This window comes from Alexandromys fortis, unplaced genomic scaffold (assembly GCF_014885135.2).
Source record: "Alexandromys fortis isolate MF-2015 unplaced genomic scaffold, M_Fortis_MF-2015_v1.1 scaffold_13, whole genome shotgun sequence".
Classification (NCBI taxonomy): domain Eukaryota; kingdom Metazoa; phylum Chordata; class Mammalia; order Rodentia; family Cricetidae; genus Alexandromys; species Alexandromys fortis.
Window position 1 is genome coordinate 3,771,954 of NW_026067908.1, and position 14,395 is coordinate 3,786,348.

The 14,395-nt window shown below is 44.7% G+C and overlaps 1 protein-coding gene across 1 annotated transcript in view; it reads right to left on the minus strand.

Moving 5' to 3' along the window:
• The window catches only part of Rab3b (RAB3B, member RAS oncogene family), a 62,060-nt gene that overhangs the window by 42,288 nt on the left and 5,377 nt on the right, over positions 1-14,395 (minus strand). Inside the window, exon 2 of the mRNA XM_050136257.1 lies at positions 6,266-6,493. Within this exon, the coding sequence (XP_049992214.1) occupies positions 6,266-6,493 (228 nt within the window). The remainder of the gene's footprint in view (positions 1-6,265; positions 6,494-14,395) is intronic.

Genomic DNA, 14,395 nt, shown 5'->3' on the forward strand with positions numbered 1-14,395 from the left:
GCCCCAGCAATCCTTCTTTTAGGACGTGATTACCTGGGCCAGAGGGAAGGTGTGAGATATACAAAGAACTATTTAAAGCAGACACAAGGAGCAGAGAGGTGGCTCAGTAGCTAAAGGCACTTGCTGTGCAAACCTGGTGCTCCAAGTTCCATGCCTGGGACCCGCGTCAAGATGGAAGGAGAGAAACAACTCCATAAAGATGTCCTATGACCTACACACACACACACACACACACACACGCGCGCGCACACACACACATTACACCATGTGAGTGTTCACATTTGTATCATACAGACATATCTAACAAATAATAAATTTTTTAAAACCTTAAGCACATATCAAATGAATTTCCATGATTGACAATGTCCACAAGTTCTTCCTAAGGGCCTTGCCTTCCCTTTCCTTTCCTTCCCTCCCATCCTCTCCCCTTCCCCCACTTACTCTTCACAACCCATGAAGCAAAGACAGCCAGAATTATTTCTCCAGATTTGGGGAACGAGTGCAGGGATGGGGGAACCTCTCACATCACACAATGAACAGAGATAGAACCCAGGACGCTAGAGTCCTAGATCGACTCTGTCCTTCCGCAGACCTGTGGATTCTTCCCTGGCCAGCATATCAACAGGCCACACATAGAGGTGGCAGGAGCCCTTCCTGCTCTTCTCTTCCCACAGGTCTCTCAGGGTTGCTTGGCAACCAGAACCAGCAATAAACGGCCTCTCTCCAGTTGGGTCTGTGGCCCTGAAGGTACTCAAATACATTTGTGTACACTCTGGCTCCCTATTAATGAAGCTCCACCCCTAACCCTACCTCCCCAGGAAGATTTTCTTCTCTGATCCTCATTTACTGGCTTCTCAGGAAACAGGGGAAATACTCAAGGACCTATGTGACCAGAGAACCGAGAGAGGACAGTGCCCAACGTCATCACCGTCCTTATCCATTATCCCCAGAGAACAAAAACTCCAGTAGTGTGTGGTCCTGCTGAGGGACACTCTTACTCTCCCTTCTCCCCTCTCCCCATGGAGAACAGCTTCCTGAAATGCCTTAGGAGAGCTTACTGGGCTGGAGAAGCTAAATAAATACTTTCTACCACTCTGGTGAGTCACTAGGTGCCAGTTTAGCACTTCTGCAACTGGCTATGGGAAGAATTGGGAGGGGACCCAAGAGTCCTCTCTATGTGGACCAGGAGACAGAACCTAAAACAGACCCTCACATGTCTTATATGTGGCGGGCACTGTGCTCTGCTCTTGTGTTTACACTCCTCCACAATCTATAGAGCGTTACAAGAGGAGGTATTAGGTACTCGTATACGCACACCACTTTAAAAATAATCACAGCATTTTTGTGTGAAAAGTATAGACTATGAAAAAAGTATAGAATGTGTATTGTTTTCCTTCTAACGTTATAATAAATAGATCATCGAATCTAGTAAATTCCTAAATATCTCTCATTTCTAGTTTCTATATTACTCTGTCACTATCTCAGTGTAATAGCTAAATGTCTGCGTCCTCCTGAAATTCATATGCTGAAACACTAACTTGAAATACATCTGTATTTGGAAATGGGACAGCTAAGATGTTATTAAGTATTAAGGCATAAGTGCGAGACCTTGATTTAGCAGAATTAGTATTCTGAGAGACACCAAGAATCTTAATGCTCTGTTTCTCTTGCACGGCCACACAGATGGAAGGGAAGAGGTGTCCTTCGCAACCCTACCTGTATTGTGATCTTGGACTTGCCTGTACAACTATGAGAAACCTATTTCTGCTGCACATGTCACCTAGTCTGTGATGCTCATTACTGCAGCCCAAGTAGACTACCACAGTGGCTGCCTTAGTGGCCTTTTATTGCTGTGACAAAACACCGTGACCATGGCGGCTTATTTTTAAAAAGCATTTACTTAGGGGCTCACAGTTCCAGAGAGGTAGAGTCCATTGCCTCCACGGTGGGGAGCAGGGCAGCCGACAGGCAGACTTGGTGCTGGAGCAGTAGCCGAAGGCTCTCATTTTTATCCACAAGCACAAGGTAGAGAAAGATAACCGGGAACGTCATGAGCTTTTGAAATCTCAAAGTCTGCCTCCATTGACACAGCTCCTTCAGCAAGGCCACACAACCTAATCCTTCACAAACGGTTCCACCAACTGGGGATCAAGTTTTCTAACATACAAGCCTGTGGGGACACTCTCATCCAAACCTCCACACTTGCTTGGAAGCCTTATTATTGTTACTAGTATTAAAAAAGCTTTATTATAAATAACCTGCAAAAACAATCACACAGTAAGATTCTCCAGGCCCAAAGTCTATACATTCCAATGATTTTGATAGTCAGAATAGCAATTCTGAAGCGGTTACATTTTACATTTTTACTATGACTTATATTTTTATGCAGTTATCCAACACACACATACAAAAAAAAAACTAGAAAAATCCTTAACAGAGTGAAAACTAGAAAAACAACTAGTTTTATATCATTTTTCATGACTCCTGTATTCTTTAGGTTTAGACCATTAAAAACTATCCACGCCATTGGGTAACTGTAATTGCCCTTCTCTTTTATAACTTGGTCAATACCTATATATTTACTTTAAATGGTTTCACAATGTTTAACCGGTATATAAAAGTCCATTTAATGTATACAGTTGGGCGGATTTGGATCCAAACCACAGTTCCTTTATCTCATTTCCATCCATCCTTCATCTAAAGCCAGAAATTTTTGTAAGATGCAGTTCTGTTTTTGTCAAAATCCTTCCACACTTCTCCCAATGCTTATCATCAAGGCCTCCAAACATATCCATTTAAGGAAGAGAAGTTCAGGTACAGCAAACACACAGATTACATACGCATACTCTGTGCGCAGACTATGTTAAGATATATAAAATGAAATGGGAGCTAGAGAGAAGATTTAGTCTGCAAAGCATTAGCTGTGCAAGCCTGGGGACCTGAGGTCAGGTTCCCAGCACAAGTGTGATCTTGGCTTTGCAAAAGCAGAGAAGGTCCTGGTGCTAGCTGACCAGCTAACCTTGCCAAACTGGTGAGCTCTGGGTCTAATGAGAGACCCTGTTTCAAAAAATGAGGTGGAGAACAAGAGAGGAAGAAGCCCGGGGGTAGCAATATGGGTCAGTGGGTAAAGGCACTCACCTTCTAATGATGTGAGCCCTGAGGGCCTGAGTTCAATCCCCTTACACAAACAAGAACTCTAGGATTGGAGAGAGGGCTCACATGCCAACCATTCAAGAAAACCCAAGTTTGCTTCCCAGCACCAACCTGGGATGTCTCGAAACTGCCTCTAACTCCAACTCCAAGGAATCTGACTCCCTCTTTTGGCCTCCTTGGGTACTGCATGCTCACATGACCAAACCCACACAGACACAATTACATATAGTTCTTGAAAATTGATCTCTGGTCTCTATATGTATGCACACATACATGTTGGCATGCACTCACTCTATCCACACAAATACAGACACAGAAAAAATAAAACAATATTTAAGCTTTAATATAAATAGTATAGAAGTTATCATTTTTGCTACATGGAAATCCTTGAAAAAATTGTAAGCAAAGTGACGAGCAGGTCTAATGACTCATCGGTTTTACCTAGAAACAGGACTGACAATGACCTTGTGCCAGGAAGCTGTAGCCTGGGCAGTCAACTACTTTCTCATAGTCACTGGGGTCATTATACTTAGCAAGTCTCCAATAGGAGGTTTCTTTCTTTTTTTTTTTATTTATTATGTATACAATATTCTGTCTGTGTATATGCCTGCAGGCCAGAAGAGGGCACCAGACCTCATTACAGATGGTTGTGAGCCACCATGTGGTTGCTGGGAATTGAACTCAGGACCTTTGGAAGAGCAGGCAATGCTCTTAACCTCTGAGCCATCTCTCCAGCCCCAATAGGAGGTTTCTTTATAGGACTCTTTAAAAACCACACACCCATTGTGAGGTTTCATTTAGTTAAAACTAAGTAGCATAATCAATAAATCTACTTAAGCCAGGCACATCAAAACTGCAAACGCTCTCAGTACACCAGGGTGTAAGGGAGAGACTACTGCCAAGCCTGCAGACTGGCAGAATGCCTCTTGCCTCAAGATTTCTCAGCTGTAGGATATGTGACCATCTAGTATAGAAACCACAAAGGAAATCCATGCCAATCTACACGGTTAAAACAAATTCATTCTGCATTAATAGATTTTAAAACACATTCTAATATTTTCTTCAGTTCTCTAAGGATAGGTATCAGGCATGTGCCATCGGGTCAATGGCAAGAGTTGTCTGTGTTTTATGCAAGGTTTTCCCAACCCCCAATCAGCTGCCTATAGCAGACCTCTCTCTCTCTCTCTCTCTCTCTCTCTCTCTCTCTCTCTCTCTCTCTCTCTCTGTCTGTCTTGATCCAGTTTTAAAATGTTGATCACCTACACACGTGTGCTTTCATGAATTCCTGTGCTGGGGTTGACATCAGATAATATAAGTGAAAGTACCTAGCACACAGAAGGTACTTCCATGTATTTATCAACACTCATCACAAGGTAGTTAGACCACATCAGTGGGTCTCCAGCTCTAGTCTGCCTTAAAACCGCCTGCTAGCACAGGTTTGGGGATTTATTTCCAGCATTTTGGATTCATTACATCTGTGGTGAGACCCAAGAATGAATTTCTAACAAATCCCCAAATGTTGCTGATGTGGTTGAATCACAACTGGAGAACAAATGAATTAGACAGCCTTCAGAGCTTCTCCTGTTTCTAATGGTTTATGATGTTTCAGTCCCTTTAGTAGGGAGTCAATGGACACTCGCCCCTCTAGAAATTAATATTTAACATTATTTTAAATGGAAATGCGGTCTGTCTACGATTTCAGACACGCAATGTGGAGAAAACAGCACATAATTCAGAATTTGAAGATCTGAATTAAAATGTCACTTTCTAACTGTGTGGTTGACTCAAGACATGTTAATCTCTGAGGTTTTTATTTCTTCTGTAAAACAGGGCTGCTATATTGAAATACTGTGTACCTATAAGTGGAAGTTGCCTTTAATCCCAACACTAAGGGGGCAGAAACAGGTGAATCCCTGTAGTGAGTTCCACACCAGCCAAGGCTAAAAAATAAATGAGACCCTGTCTCAAAAAAAAAAATGCTGTGTACTTCAAAACATGTCTGTATATTAATATATGAGGAATAGTTTATAAAAATAGATGTAGACTCTCCAGTAAGATACATGTACAATATATTCTTATAAACTTATTAAGTATAATAGACAATAGCATCACATGGTTTGACTATTTCTCAAATTTTCAAGATTTCCAGCCGCAAGGCTAAACTATTGCTAAGCACTCTGACGAACTTCTCAGATAGGTGCAAGTTTTCTTAGTGCCACCAGCAGATAGTAAGAGAAGCTGAGCCTCCAACTTCCGAGACAGTCAGACCTCCATGACCCTTCCCTCCCAGTGTTTGGACCTCTGTGTATGTTCTCCCCACACTCAATCAGTAACCCAGAGAATACTCTAAGGCTGTGTGACTAGCAGGCGTTGCTGTTTTTCTCTTTGGTTTCTTAGCTCTCATGCCGGGGAAAACCAGCTGTCATACATACAATGAAGATGGTAAAGCAGTCCCATGGAAATGCTAAGACAGCCAGATGGGAAGAGAGGAAGGAAGGCCTCCTGCCAACAGCCAGCTCCAGACATGTGAGGGAGCCATCTCGGAAGTGGATCCTCCAGCCCTCGACAGTCCTCCACTTGACTGCAACTCAGGCCACTATCCGGCTACACACGTCACAAAAGGCCCCAAGCAAACCCTACTGTTAGACCCACTGAGTTGGGAAGGTGATCAGTTATTGCTCTTGTTTTACACCACGGAGTGATTTGTTATGCAACGATCAATGACTGATTTGTATATATCTATGGTGTATGCACTGTGTTTAGGAACTACACTATGCAACCATCTGTAACTAGATGAGATGATAATCCCCCAAAGGAAAGGGGGGCTAAGAGGGCATAAATAGCTTAGTCATGTTCCCATGGCTTGCAAGTGGTAGAAGTAGAACTGAAACCCAGTTTCTTGCTCTAGAAAAGCCAGAATAAAGCCTTTTGGAAGTTAAGCAGCAACTGAATGGAGAATAAGTATGCAGGGGAAGAAAATGGGGCAATGGAGGCCCAGACCTGAAATGGCATTGTTGTCTGATGCTGTGAGACCCAGATGTAAGCTAGCCCCACCTCCCAGGCCGTGTGCCCATAGCCCCGTCCCATTCTGCCCACAGTGCCTAGCACTCACCCATATCTGCAGCTTCACACGCTTCTCATGGCGGTAGACTGTCTTCACTTTGAAGTCGATGCCCACGGTGCTGACGAAGGCCGGGGTGAAGGTGTCGTCAGCATAGCGGAAGAGGAAGGAGGTCTTACCAACGCTGCTGTTGCCAATGATGAGCAGTTTGAACATGTAGTCAAAATTCTGGTCAGAGGCATCTTTGACTCCAGCTTTACCCTCAGTTACTGAAGCCATCTGCAAGAGAGGCCTGTGGTTACTCTGGTGTGACTCGGAGTCGCCAGCCTTCTAATGGCCACCGACCATGGCAGAAGAAGCACTGCTCAGAGCTTCCCCACCAGGGTTCGGGCCCCAAGTGTTGTCTCAGGATTGGGGTGGAACCCGGCTCCTCCCATTCATTCTTTCAACAAACATTTGCTGAGCACTTTGCTCTGGGGTGAGCCCTCTGCGGAGCATAGGGGTGGGGGTGTTCAGCTATGAATCAGACAGGGTGACTGATCTCCAGGTCGCTACAGAAAACAAGACTAGGAAAACGCGATTAGCAGAACAGTAGATAAAGGACAGCCTGGCAGGCCCTAGTGTACTCTGGAGACCTGGAGACCAAGGAGCATCCCCTGTAGGAGGGTGGGCTCGGTACTGGACTAGCAGTCTCTGTTTTTAAACTGTTTTTGGCTCCTCACGTCCACCTTCACAAACACTAGACCCTCAGCTCTTTCGGCTGTCCCCCTCGACCATTCCCCCACCTATCTACTGTGCTATCTTTATATAACGATATGCCAGGGACGTTACTGTAATCCAAAGACGCCACAATATGTTTTCCTTTTGTCCCTACTTTGTGCAACCCTTCTGCCTGGAGTCTTTTCCCTCTAGTGGGTGTCTCCTCGTCCTCACAGCGCCGCTTACTCTGAGCACGGCAGAGACACACTCTCCTCTTCCTGAGCTCCCACAGTCCTCTGCTGGCACCTACGTCATTTCAGACTTGTTTACTATTCCTCCTCTCTCAGAATGAGCATCTGGAACCTAATGTACCCTGTTTCTGCATCCCTGGCTTCGAGCTGAAATCCTAGCCTACCGCGACACTCTGAACATATGTGAGGATTAACAAAGTCACCTCATTACCTCGGGCCCTCACTCTCTTTGTGAGAACGGCAAATGGGAAGAACAGTTTCTTCTTGCATTTTCTCAGAAGACTTGAGAGAGATTTTTTTCTTTTTAATGATTGAGAACCATGTGGTGGTGGCACACGCCTTTGATCCTAGCACTCAGGAGGCAGAAGTAGGCAAATCTCTGTGAGTTAGAAGACAGCATGGTCTACAGAGTGAGTTCCAGGACAGCCAGAGCTGTTACACAGAAAAACCCTGTCTTAAACAAACAAATGATTGACATGTTTGTCTGCTTTCTATTGCTGTGATAAAACCCTAACCAAAAGCAACTTGAGGAGGAAAGGGTTTATTTGGCTTACACATCCCAATTCACAGTCCACTGAGGGAAACTGAGGCAGGAACTCAAGGAAGGAACTGAAGCAGAAGCTATGGAGGAACATAGCTTCCTGCCTTTCTCTTTATGGCTTACTCAGTTTGATTTCCTACACAACCCCAGACCACCTGTCCAGGGGCAATACCGCCCACAGTGAGCTGGGCTTCCCACATCAATCACTAATCAAAAAACTGCTCCCCAAAGACTTGCCTACTGGCAAATCTTATGAAGGCAGATTGATAGACTCAGTTGAGAGTCCCTCTATCTAGCACGAATAATAAAAACACAGAGACGAAATTGGGGTTCAACCGGAAAACCAGAAAAACAAGGCAGCCAAGCCACTAGAGAAATTTTACCTCTACCAAGGCTTGGTGACAGCAAACTAACCAGACTAAGCCTCTCTCTCCTCTCATTTTATATTCCCTCTAGTTCTGGGATATAAGGCGTGTGATTCTCTATGACTGGGATTAAAAGCCACAACCAACTGGATTTGTTTCTACATTGATCTTGTATATCCCAGGGTGGCCTTGAACTCACAGAGATCCCTCTGCCTCTGTCTCCCAAATCCCGGGATTAAAGGTGTGTGTCACCATTGCCTGACCTCTAGTGGCTTTAGCTTTGCCTCTGGTCTTCAGGCAAGATTCATTTATCAAAACACAAATAATATACCACTACTAGTCCCTCTTTCCAGATATATGTAGGTTTATGTTAATATGGCAAAAGTCAACCAGTAGGCACAGACATCCTTAAAAACTGGCAAATTCACAGAGGTGTGAACATTCCTGATACTTCTATCCTTCAGAGCTGTGATTTGTCCACTCCCTCACTCATCCATTCAGCAAAACGTACTATGTGTCGATTCTAACACCACACTCCCCTTTCCTCAAACACCTGAATCTACACCCCACAATGCAGCTCTAACCCTGCAATCTAGCACTTGGTATTTTATTTATTAAAGATTTCTGTCTCTTCCCCACCACCGCCACCCCTTTCCCTCTCCCTCCCCCAATCAAGTCCCCCTCCCTGTCAGGCCAAAGAACAATCAGGTTTCCCTGCCCTGTGGGAAGTCCAAGGACCACCCACCTCCATCCAGGTCTAGTAAGGTGAGCATCCAAACTGCCTAGGCTCCCACAAAACCAATAAGTGCAGTAGGATCAAAAACCCATTGCCATTGTTCTTGAGGTCTCAGTAGTCCTCATTGTCCGCTATGTTCAGCAAGACCGGTTTTAACCCAGGCTTTTTCAGACCCAGGCCAGATGGCCTTGGTGAGTTCCCGATAGAACATCCCCATTGTCTCAGTGTGTGGGTGCACCCCTCGCGGTCCTGAGTTCCTTGCTCGTGCTCTCTCTCCTTCTGCTCCTGATTTGGACCTTGAGATTTCAGTCCGGTGCTCCAATGTGGGTCTCTGTCTCTGTCTCTTGTCTCCTTTCATTGCCTGATGAAGGTTAGCACTTGGTTTTAAGACTTCATTTGTCTTCTTAGAAAATATTAATTTGTAGTGTGTGCGTGTGTACGTGCATGCACATGTGTGTGTGTGTGTGTGTGACACATGAAAGTCAGAGGACAGCTTGGAGTACACCATGTAGCTTTCAGAGATTGTCTTAGTCACTATTCTATTCTGTGAAGTGGCCCCATGACCAAAGCAACCATTATAAGAGAAAGCATTTAGTAGGGGCTGGCTTACAGTTTCGGAGGCTAGCCCATTATCATCATGGTGGGGAGCACAGTGGCACACAGGCAGACCTGGTGCTGGAGAAGGAGCTGAGAGTTCTGCATCCCGATCTGTAGGCAGAGAGAAACTCTGGGCCTGGCATGAAACCTCAAAGCCCAAATAGCACACTTCCTCCATAGGCCACACCTCCTAATCCTTCAACTCTTTTCAAAGGGCGCCATTTCATGGTGACTACCCATGCTAACACATGAGCCTATGGGGCCACTCTTCCTCAGAGACTGAACTCACATCAACCTTTGGGGCAGGCACTTTTACCCTCTACGCCATCTTGTCAGCCCTAGTCTTTTTTGTTTTTTAAGATGGGCTCTCGGGCCTAGAACTTGAGGCAATCCTCTTGCCTCAGCTTTCCAAATGCTAGGATTAAAAGTGTGGCTACCACACCCAGCTGAGTGCAGTCTTCAGTTGCTTCTTCTGCATCCCAGAAGCCTCACGAGCACTAAGCATAGAAGCTTCCTCGAGTATAGACATGGGCTAGGTAAGTGGTCAGAGGAGGGTGGAGTCACCTTATGTGAGCTAATATTCAGATTCTCACTCTCTTTGGAAATTCCTGGGGATTTTGTTTCATTTCTCAGAAAAAACGGAGGCAGTGGCTCAGAGGGACAATGGCACTTGATGGCACAGGATGACTTGGCTCTAATCCCTGGGAACCCACACGGCGGAGGAGAGAACTGGCTCCCCTGAGAGCTGTCCTCTGACCTCCACACGTGTGCTGTGGCACACAGGTAGGAACACAAACACAAAAATGTTTTAAATAAATAAATGTAAAAGGAAAGGGACGAGCTAGTAGCTCTGGCTCTATGAACCTCCTGAACGAACAAGAGCAAGAAGTTGGTGGACATGGAAACGAAATAGAGGTCTCCTAAAGAACCGCTAAATACATCAGGCCCTTAGCAACCTTGTAGCAAAACTTCTTCACCGCCTTCCTGCTCTTTGCTCCCAGCTCTCAAGTCTTTATCTGAGACCCCCAGCATCATCTTTAAATTAGTCTGCCCCAGAAAGGCTCCCTAGGCAAAGGTGGAACATGTCTGGATAGCATTTATGTGGAGGAAGACAGCGAGGTTGGAAGAGACAGATGGGCGCCATTGGCTACTTAAACTATTTCATAAACCTTCCCTTTTAGTTTGCACATCCTCCTTCAAGACTGGGTGATTCAGGACTGTAGAGATGACGCAGGGGTTAAGAGTTCTTGTGTAAACTTGAGGACATGGGTTTGGATCCCAGCACCCACATAACTCACACATGCTTATAACCCTGGCATTACAGTGGTGGAGGCAGGAGGATCCCTGGGCCTGGCTGCTTGCCAGCCTAGACCAAACATGAAGGCAAGCTCCAGGTTCAGTGAAATACACTAGCCACCTAAAGGAATGTGAGGATGGGTGCTAGGAAAGGACCCCTGATGCTCTTCTCCTGCCTCTGTGCACACTTGCCTGTGCCCATCACACACACACGGCACATACTTGCACACACACACACACACACACACACACATAAAAACAAAGTAATTTTTAAAGTACTTAGATTTTAGGCGATGAAAGGCACACATTGGAGCACCGGACTGAAATCTCAAGGTCCAAATCAGGAGCAGAAGGAGAGAGAGCATGAGCAAGGAACTCAGGTTCGCGAGGGGGGCACCCACACACTGAGACAATGGGGATGTTCTATCGGGAACTCACCAAGGCCAGCTGGCCTGGGTCTGAAAAAGCCTAGGATAAAACCGGACTCGCTGAACATAGAGGACAATGAGGACTACTGAGAACTCAAGAACAATGGCACTGGGTTTTGATCCTACTGCACGTACTGGCTTTGTGGGAGCCTAGGCAGTTTGGATGCTCACCTTACTAGACCTGGATGGAGGTGGGTGGTCCTTGGACTTCCCACAGGGCAGAGAACCCTGATAGCTCTTTGGGCTGACGAGGGAGGGGGACTTGATTGGGGGAGGGGGAGGGAAATGGGAGGCGGTGGCAGGGAAGGGACAGAAATCTTTAATAAATAAATAAACGGAAAAAAAGTGCTGATACTTTAAAAATTCCTCATAAATACTATTTCAATGGCATTTATAGCTACATTCTACCCTGCCTTATTTGACCAATCCTTTAATGCTATCTACAAAGAAAAAAGGTGTTTTCAATTTTAAATGTTTTTGGTTTGTTTGTGTTTGTTTGTTTGTTTGTTTGTTTTTTTTTTTTTTTTTTTGCTTTCTGTTTGTTTGTATGTTATGCCCCTGTTTTTTGAGACAGACAACTCTGGCTGACTTGGAACTCACAGAGCTCCACCTACCTCTGCCTCCCAAGTGCTGGGATTACAGGCACATGCCACCACACTGGTTAATTTTGCTTTGAAAGTTGTTTTCTGGACTTTTAAAAATCACATTACTTGTATTTATTTATTGCGTGTTTGGGCGTGCATATGCCATGGCACACGTGTGGGGTCTGAGGACAGCGTTCCGGAATCCGTTCTCTCCATCCACCGTGTGGATTCCGGTCATTAGACTCGACAATGCCCCCACCTGCTGAGTCATCGCTCTGGCTCACTTGTCCTATCATAAATTACACTGCGGTGGACTTTTTTTTTTTTTTTAAATATAAACCTTTATTCATTTTCCTAATTATTCCCTGGGGATGGAGTCTGAGAAATAAAATTGCTGATCAGAGAGCAACTTTACTAAAACAGAGATTGATTCTCAGCTCAATCTCAGATCCTTTATCTTGTTTTATCCTTTAAGGTAAATCTGAGAAATGAAAGTTGGGGGGATGGGTGTCCTTGTTTCTGTTTGGTTGAGGGGGATTTGGCAGAGTCTCAAGGCTAACAGCAGAGACTAGATGTGGTACCCTGCAGTGTTGGGGAGGTTTAAAGTTGCCGTTCTAACATCTGCTGAATCCTGGACAAGTCATACAAACCCTGCAAGTCAGAGTGTTTGCCCTAAAATAGGGGAAACATCACCTACTTGGAGCTCTGGCAGAAATAGAATCAGCAGGACCATGTATAAACAGTCTGGGGCTGGATGTTGGTTTGTGGAAGCTATGCAGCGTTTATTATTTTATTGACCCCTTTAATTCTCCTCCTCTTCTTCCTCTTCCTTTTTTCTCCTTCTCCTTCTTTTTCTTCTCTTTCTTCTTTGCTTTTTTGAGACAGGGTCTCTACATAGATCTGGCTATCCTGGAACTCACTACGTAAACAAGGCTGACCTCAAATTCAAAGAGATTTGCCTGAGTGCTGATATTTAAGGAGTGCACCCCCATGCCCACCTTTTTTTAAAAAAGATTTATTTATTTATTAAGGGTTTATTTATTTATTATGTATAGTGTTCTACCTGCATGTATGCCTGAAGGCCAGAAGAGGGAACCAGATCTCATTACAGATGGCTGTGAGCCACCATGTGGTAGCTGGGAACTGAACTCAGGACCTCCAGAAGAACAGTCAGTGCTCTCAACCTCTGAGCCATCTCTCCAGCCCCCCATGCCCAGCTTTTAATTCACTTTTTTTCTTAACTGTGTTCCCCCTCACTTGGGCTCTATTTCAAGGGCATGTTTTGTAAATAACTGGCTGCCTCCCCTTCTGAATTCAGGGCAGCTTTAGCCGTATTTCACCTGTGATTATAGTGATTCCTTAGGGGATGTTACTTCTTTCAGTAAACATGTATCTGGTTTTTTTTCATATCTCAAACTACCAATGTAAATTTCTATTACTTTTCCCACTATATAGCCAGTTTAGCACTTTTGAAATATTTTAAAATTATTATTTATGGGGCTGGAGGGATGCCTCAGAGTTTAAGAGCACTGGCTGCTCTTCCAGAGAACCTAGGTTCAATTTCCATCCACACAGCATTTGTAACCCTAGCTCCAGGGGATCTGACACCTTCATATACACATACATACAGGCAAAACACCAATGCACATAAAATTAGTAAAATTTATTTTGGTTTTGGTTTGTTTTTTGAGACAGGGTTTCTCTGTGTAGCTTTGGTGCCTGTCTTGCAACTAGCTCTTGTAGACTCGCCTGGCCTTGAACTCACATAGATCTGCCTGCCTTTGCCTCCTGAGTGCTGGGATTAAAGGCATGCGCCAACACCACCCAGCCAAAAATTATTATTTATGTGTAGGTATGTGAACTTGTTTGAATTTATGTACACCATGTGCATGCAGGAGCCCGTGGAAGCTAGAAGAGGCTGTGGGGTATCCTAACGCTGAAGTTTTGGGCAGTTGTGAGCCACCCAGTGTGGGTATAAGGGAACCAAACCCAGGTTCTCTGTAAGAGTAGTAAGTGCTTTTAACCTCTGGGCTTTTTCCCAGCCCTACACTTTTTGTGGGGACAGGGACAGGCTATTGCTTGGAATCCACTATATAGCTGGTCTTGAACTTACGATACTTGTGCCTCAGCCCCCAAATGCTGGAATTACTACAGATATGCTCCACCAAGCTCAGCAATTTTATATTCTTAAATCCTGAGTACTAGGACTGGGTATGTTGGAACAGGCTTATAACCTCCTAAGACAGCACTTAGGGGATGAAGGCAGGAGGATCATAAGTTCAAAGTCATCTTCAGCTTCGTATCAAGTCTGAGGCTAACCTAGGCTACAGAAGACCTTGTCTAAATAAATAGTTTTTAAAAGGGAAGTTTGCAGCCTCTTCTTATCAAAGTAGGAAGCCTGGCTACTGGTTCCAGTTTTGCCAGTATCTCAGTGCATGAACCTGGGAGTTACTCAAGCTCAAAGCCTTACTGTGCTCATCTGAGAATAATACTGATCCCATCAAGCTGGTGTAAAGTTCAAATAATAGAATTAATATAAATGTGCTTCATTCACTGTGTTAACAAAAAAAATATATAAGTTCATATAGAACCTGTGGGAAACTTGCCTAACTTTACTAGTTATGCTAAAGTAGTGATGGGGGAGCAGGGGAGGAATGGGGAGTGATGGGGAGCAGGGGAGGAGG